General features: G+C 53.9%; 1 protein-coding gene across 2 annotated transcripts in view; it reads left to right on the top strand.

The window, feature by feature from the left end:
* Positions 1–724: 724 nt before the first annotated feature.
* PCDH17 (protocadherin 17) overlaps positions 725–6,791 on the top strand; it is a 98,068-nt gene continuing 92,001 nt past the window's right edge. The window contains exons 1-2 of one of the 2 annotated variants that reach the window (XM_035003261.1): positions 725–1,268; positions 1,383–5,750. In XM_035003261.1, coding sequence (XP_034859152.1) covers positions 3,177–5,750 — 2,574 coding nt within the window. In that variant the 5' untranslated portion in view covers positions 725–1,268; positions 1,383–3,176. Of the gene's footprint in view, positions 5,751–6,791 lie in introns of both variants that reach the window. The other variant, XM_035003262.1, reaches the window with a different exon arrangement.

Here is a 6,791-nt window from a genome sequence, read left to right as displayed (position 1 = left end):
TGTGTTTGCACCAGCTCCGGCAGAAGCGGGCGCGCGAGCGCCCTCGCATTCACACACACTCGCTGAAATACACCCCCCAGAAACACACACACACACACACACACCACGCACGCGGGTTCACACACACACACACACACACACACACACACATCCCTCTGCACCACATTCAGACGGATTCACAGGCAGCCAGAAGATCTGCGCCTCTCTTGGCATAGGTGTACGTTTGGTGCCGGTGTGTGTGTGTGTGTGTGTGTGTGTGTGTGTGTGTGTGTACAGAAACCCATCGGGAAGACCGCAGCTACTTTATTCTGCAAGCACGCTGCAATTCCGGTTCCTGTGTACATGGAAAAAAAAAAAGATTAAATCGCTGTCAAACTTTTTTTTTTTTTCTTTTAATTCTCCTTTTTCTGGAGGAAGACCGTGGAGGAGCTTCTCGCAGTAGTTAAAGACTCGGGAGACCCGGCAACGAGGCCCTGGGCGCCGCTGCCAAGGCGGAGCGCGGGGCTCGAGTAGCCCAGCTGGTCTCCCATCTAACTGATCTAATCAATGACTCTGAGGAGCTGGGGCTCCTGGCTCCGCCCCCGCCAGTCTCTTTTCCGCCTTCTATTGGGCGTGGGCCGAGGAGGCAGGGCCTTGTTCCTCACGCGGATTGGCTGGCAGGGAATCAGTATCAATGTTTAAGCGGCGGCGTGAGGTGAATAGAGTCAGTCAGCAAGAGGCGCTGGGGAGAGAGCTGGGACTGCGAGCCCGGCGGATGCGGCAGCGGCGGAGGGCGGCTGGGGAGACGCTACTCCAACTGTTGAATTTTCACCTTTCATTTCCTCCGATGCTTTGCTTGCGGAGATGGATTTATTTGCTTTGAAATCCGCACGTCTTTCGCAGGCTATGCGCTGATCCTGACAGGCACCAGATTAAAAGAGACCACCCGTGACAGAAAAGGAGGAAAAAAAAAAAAAAAAAAAAAAAAAAAAAAAAAAAGCCCTCCACAACGGACTGCACAATTAACTATGCACACCGGTGCTGGACTTTGTGAATAGAGAACATTGAGAGGAAAATCATGAACTATGATGCGGGGCTAAGCTGTGAACAGTCACTGGAATCCTGATTTTTTCTCTTTTTTTTCCAGGACTCTGAAAGATTTGGGGGTTCCTCACGTCTAACCAAAAGGAAAGGTTTTTTTTTTTAAAAAAATAAGTAAATAAATAAATAAATACACCTAGCAAAACAGACGCCTTGTTTTCCAGACCCTCGGACCCCGGCAGAAAGAGGTAGAGTAAAAGTGCTGCTGGATTCAGCTAAACCTTCCTCCTTCCCTCCCTCCCTCCCTTTTCTCTCGCTTTTTCTTTTCCTCCAAAACATGAATCTGGCTTTTCTTTCTATAGAGTGAGTCAGAGAAAGCGTTAGGAAGAAGCCGCAACTAATGTCTGTGAAGGGAGGACCATGAGGCGAGAGTGAATACGATTCGTTCCACTGCTTCTGACTCATCGGGCAGATCGGAACACCTGCATTTCTGGATGTGTCATTCCCGTATGTCGAGGCGCCTCAAGAACCCGAAATAACGTGTAGACAGACCTGTGCCTAACATCCCCTCGGAGGTAGCTCTCGGGGGTGGGCGTCCCTGGCTGGACCCCCGCGGCCGCAGCTCCTCACCCCCTGCCCTCCGCGAGTCGCGCAGAGAGACTGTTTGAGAGCGAGACTGCAGAATGCATCACGCCAAACCTTGATGTGTTTCTTTCATCCAGCCCACTCCTACTATTAAAAAAAAAGAAAAAAGAAAAAAAAAATTGACGGGAGAGAAAACCCCGCACTTTATTCGCTTCAAATATTCACCACTTTTATTCCTCGCCAAGGTTTTCCTTTCTAGATGAAGAGGACTGGGAGGCAGGGCCACTGGAAGGAGATGCTGAATAGAAAGAAAAGAGAGGCACTTGACAGCCCAGCCCTGTGAATGCAGAGACTGTTTCCCTTCTAGCGAGAGACAGGGAGAGTGTGTGTGCGAGGACCGGGAGGGTGGCTCCCCCTTCCTTTTTATTCCGCCTCCCCTGCCCCCTTCAAATCTGCACATCCAACCATGAGTTGCCTGTTGATTTCCTTTCGCCTGGGAAGAAAAGCAAACTGGAATTAAACTGCATCGAGAGAAGTCCTTGCTCTCGCGGAGAGGATGGGATGGTAGCGGCGGCTACTGGCTTGGCATAGAGAAATCACCGAGTGTGTGTTCTACGAACAGAGGCGGAGATACAGCTATATATCCCCCCCTCCCAATAGACTCATACCGCAAACGCTGATCTGGCTGTGGCTTTCCTGACTTCGGGGGAGAGCCTTTTCCGAGGAAGAGAGGGAGGAGCCTGGTGGAGGGAGGAAACTACAAATCGGGACACTAGTTCTTTGCGCTGCATTTCCTCCCCTCCCTTTGGCTGCTCGGGAAGGAGAGAGAGAGAAAATACGCTTGGCTGGGAGATGCAGTCCGCCGCCGCCTCTGCCTCAGCCAGCAGTGCAAGATTAGATCTCTAAATGCAGCAAAACACTGCCTGAAAACCGAACAGCCCGCGAAGCCAGCAGACATTTCACAGGGCTCCAGCGAAGCTTCAAAATATATCTGACTCCCTCTCCGTTGCTCCTCATCCCCATCAATTTCATCGCAGGAGACGAGAGACTAGTAAGGATTTCACTTTCGCATCTGCCTGAAGACACACCTCCCCGCTCCCTCCCCCACCCGATGTGAAGAGTATTCCGGCGGCTACCGCGGGAGTGGATTTGCAGCGCCCTAGCGGAGCCAGGAAAATCCACGGATTCTTTACCATCCCTTCTAGACGCGATTTCCTCCTCATCGCTGGCCTCATCGCTCAACTTTGAGTCGCCCCAAGTCCCGGCGGGAGAGACAAAGCCCCGGGCTCGCCCCCAGCCGCAGGGAGCCGCCGCCTTGCTCCGTGCCCCTGCAGCTTCGCTGCGCCGCCGCTTCTCGCCCAGTGCGGATGCTGTAGATCAACAGGTTCGGGGAACTTGAGCGGAATAAGGAGACCGCCGGGTGCCGCAGCCCAGGAGCAGAGGGAAGGAAGGACCCACAGACTTGTGGCTCGTGTCGTGCGCGCACGCTGCGCCCGAGCCCCAGGCTGGCGCGCACCCACTCGCTCGCCCCTCCAGTCCGGCCGCTCCTGCCCCCACCCCACCGGTCTGGGATGTACCTTTCCATCTGTTGCTGTTTCCTCCTATGGGCCCCTGCCCTGACGCTCAAAAACCTCAACTACTCGGTGCCGGAGGAGCAAGGGGCCGGCACCGTGATCGGCAACATCGGCAAGGATGCTCGACTGCAGCCGGGGCTTCCGCCCGCAGAGCGCGGTGGCGGTGTCGGCGGCGGGCGAAGCAAGTCGGGTAGCTACCGGGTGCTGGAGAACTCAGCACCGCACCTGCTGGACGTGGACGCGGACAGCGGGCTCCTCTACACCAAGCAGCGCATCGACCGTGAGTCCCTGTGCCGCCACAACGCCAAGTGCCAGCTGTCCCTCGAGGTGTTCGCCAACGACAAGGAAATCTGCATGATCAAGGTGGAGATCCAGGACATCAACGACAACGCCCCCTCCTTCCCCTCGGACCAGATTGAGATGGACATCTCGGAGAACGCGGCGCCGGGCACCCGCTTCCCTCTCACCAGCGCACATGACCCGGACGCCGGCGAGAACGGGCTCCGCACCTATCTGCTCACGCGCGACGACCATGGGCTCTTCGCGCTGGACGTCAAGTCCCGCGGCGACGGCACCAAATTCCCAGAGCTGGTTATCCAGAAGGCGCTGGACCGCGAGCAACAGAACCACCACACGCTTGTGCTGACCGCCCTGGACGGCGGCGAGCCGCCGCGGTCGGCCACTGTGCAAATCAACGTGAAGGTGATAGACTCTAACGACAACAGCCCGGTCTTCGAGGCGCCCTCCTACTTGGTGGAGCTGCCAGAGAATGCCCCACTGGGCACCGTGGTCATTGATCTGAATGCCACCGACGCCGACGAGGGTCCCAATGGTGAAGTACTCTACTCCTTCAGCAGCTATGTGCCTGACCGCGTAAGAGAGCTCTTCTCCATCGACCCTAAGACCGGCCTGATCCGTGTCAAGGGCAACCTGGACTATGAGGAGAATGGGATGCTGGAGATCGACGTACAGGCCCGAGACTTGGGGCCCAACCCCATCCCGGCCCACTGCAAGGTCACTGTCAAGCTCATCGACCGCAACGACAACGCGCCGTCCATCGGTTTCGTCTCCGTGCGCCAGGGGGCGCTGAGCGAGGCCGCCCCGCCCGGCACCGTCATAGCTCTAGTGCGGGTCACTGACCGGGACTCGGGCAAGAACGGGCAGCTGCAGTGCCGGGTACTCGGCGGAGGGGGGACGGGCGGCGGCGGCGGCCTGGGAGGGCCCGGAGGTTCTGTGCCCTTCAAGCTTGAGGAGAACTACGACAACTTCTACACGGTGGTGACGGACCGCCCTCTGGACCGCGAGACACAGGACGAGTACAACGTGACAATCGTGGCGCGGGACGGGGGCTCGCCTCCTCTCAACTCCACCAAGTCGTTCGCTGTCAAGATTCTGGACGAGAACGACAACCCCCCTCGTTTCACCAAGGGACTCTATGTGCTGCAGGTGCACGAAAACAACATCCCAGGAGAGTACCTGGGCTCAGTGCTCGCCCAGGACCCCGACCTGGGCCAGAACGGCACAGTGTCCTACTCCATCCTGCCTTCGCACATCGGCGACGTGTCCATCTACACCTATGTGTCTGTGAACCCCACCAACGGGGCCATCTACGCCCTGCGCTCCTTTAACTACGAGCAGACCAAGGCTTTTGAGTTCAAGGTGCTTGCTAAGGACTCGGGGGCGCCCGCGCACTTGGAGAGCAACGCAACTGTGAGGGTGACGGTGCTAGACGTGAATGACAACGCGCCGGTGATCGTGCTGCCCACGCTGCAGAACGACACCGCTGAGCTGCAGGTGCCGCGCAACGCCGGCCTGGGCTACCTGGTGAGCACCGTACGCGCCCTTGACAGTGACTTCGGCGAGAGTGGGCGCCTCACCTACGAGATCGTAGACGGAAACGACGACCACCTGTTTGAAATCGATCCCTCCAGCGGCGAGATCCGCACGCTGCACCCCTTCTGGGAGGACGTGACGCCGGTGGTGGAGCTGGTGGTGAAGGTGACTGACCACGGGAAGCCCACCCTGTCCGCGGTGGCCAAGCTCATCATCCGCTCGGTGAGCGGCTCCTTGCCCGAAGGGGTTCCCCGGGTAAACGGCGAGCAGCACCACTGGGACATGTCGCTGCCGCTCATCGTGACTCTGAGCACTATCTCCATCATTCTCCTAGCGGCCATGATCACCATTGCCGTCAAGTGCAAGCGCGAGAACAAGGAGATTCGCACCTACAACTGCCGCATCGCCGAGTACAGCCACCCGCAGCTGGGCGGGGGCAAGGGCAAGAAGAAAAAAATCAACAAAAATGACATTATGCTGGTGCAGAGCGAGGTGGAGGAGAGGAACGCCATGAACGTCATGAACGTGGTGAGCAGCCCCTCCCTGGCCACCTCCCCGATGTACTTCGACTACCAGACCCGGCTGCCCCTCAGCTCGCCCCGGTCGGAGGTGATGTATCTCAAACCGGCCTCCAACAACCTGACTGTTCCCCAGGGGCACGCGGGCTGCCACACCAGCTTCACGGGACAAGGGACTAATGCAAGCGAGACCCCTGCCACTCGGATGTCCATAATTCAGGTAAGAGACTTTTAGCCTAACTGGGACTTTACTTTATTGCTGGTTTTGGGAGCTGTCCCGAAACCTTTGGAACAGGACAAAGCCACACGGCCAGCAGCAGTGAGAGAGGAAAATTTTTTAAATGAAAATGGTTCACACTCTTGCCACTACCTGTAGGACATATTCCATACATAACCCCTCCCATGTAAATAGTCTAAAGTCTAAAAAGATGTGGAAGTCTTACTTCTGTTGTATTTTAAAGTTTATTTTTGTAGGCTTAAAAATGTTAGCAGTGTTCAGTATTTAGAGTTTATTTTACTTTATTTTTATTCGTGGGTCTACATTTCTCTCCATAACAAAGGATTCCCAGAGTAGGGAGAAAAAAAAAATGTTTTAGTTAAATTGCTTTTTAATTCTGCTTAAAAAAATCTGATACCAAAAATGAAAGAAATGTATACTCAAATACTCAGAAGTTAACTTTTTCAGGTACAAAACAGCAACTAGTCAGAGAATTCCAGAGCCTGAATCTGAGCTAAGTTTTCACTCCTCACCAAAAAAGTCAGATTTATATTTTAAAAAGCGTTTTAAAGAATATGAATCTGATTTACTTGTTACAGTAGAAACTGCATCATGATGTCTCAGTGTAGTTTAAACTTTTAATATGTGAATTATGCTCTGAAGCTCTTTCAAAAGTTTGAGTAAATGTAGGCTTTGGATAATGACCGTTAACTGTCTATGAAAAGTTTATATTTATTTTGTCCTGATCTGTTTCTTGGAGTCATTGAGGAAGGAATAGAGTGCACCAGAGAGTCACAGACTCAATTTATATGGCTGAAAACAGGAGGCATATTTGGCATTAAAGGCACTTGATGCACCAAAGGAGTTTCAGGATGTATTTAGTTTTCATACTATATATTTTCAGTATGTCTAAGTGATATTTAATATATTTTAGATAGTATAATCCAAAGTTACTGATATATTAAAAAAAAAAAACCTAAATGACTGACCCATCATGGACGTAGATGCTAACAATAGCAGGTGACTGTACTTTGTCTAGTCACT

The sequence above is a fragment of the Mirounga leonina genome, unplaced genomic scaffold (assembly GCF_011800145.1).
Source record: "Mirounga leonina isolate KUSES-001 unplaced genomic scaffold, KU_Mleo_1.0 Mir_127, whole genome shotgun sequence".
Lineage (NCBI taxonomy): Eukaryota > Metazoa > Chordata > Mammalia > Carnivora > Phocidae > Mirounga > Mirounga leonina.
The sequence above is the reverse complement of the archived record's forward strand: the minus strand, read 5'-3'. Positions and strand labels throughout refer to the sequence as shown.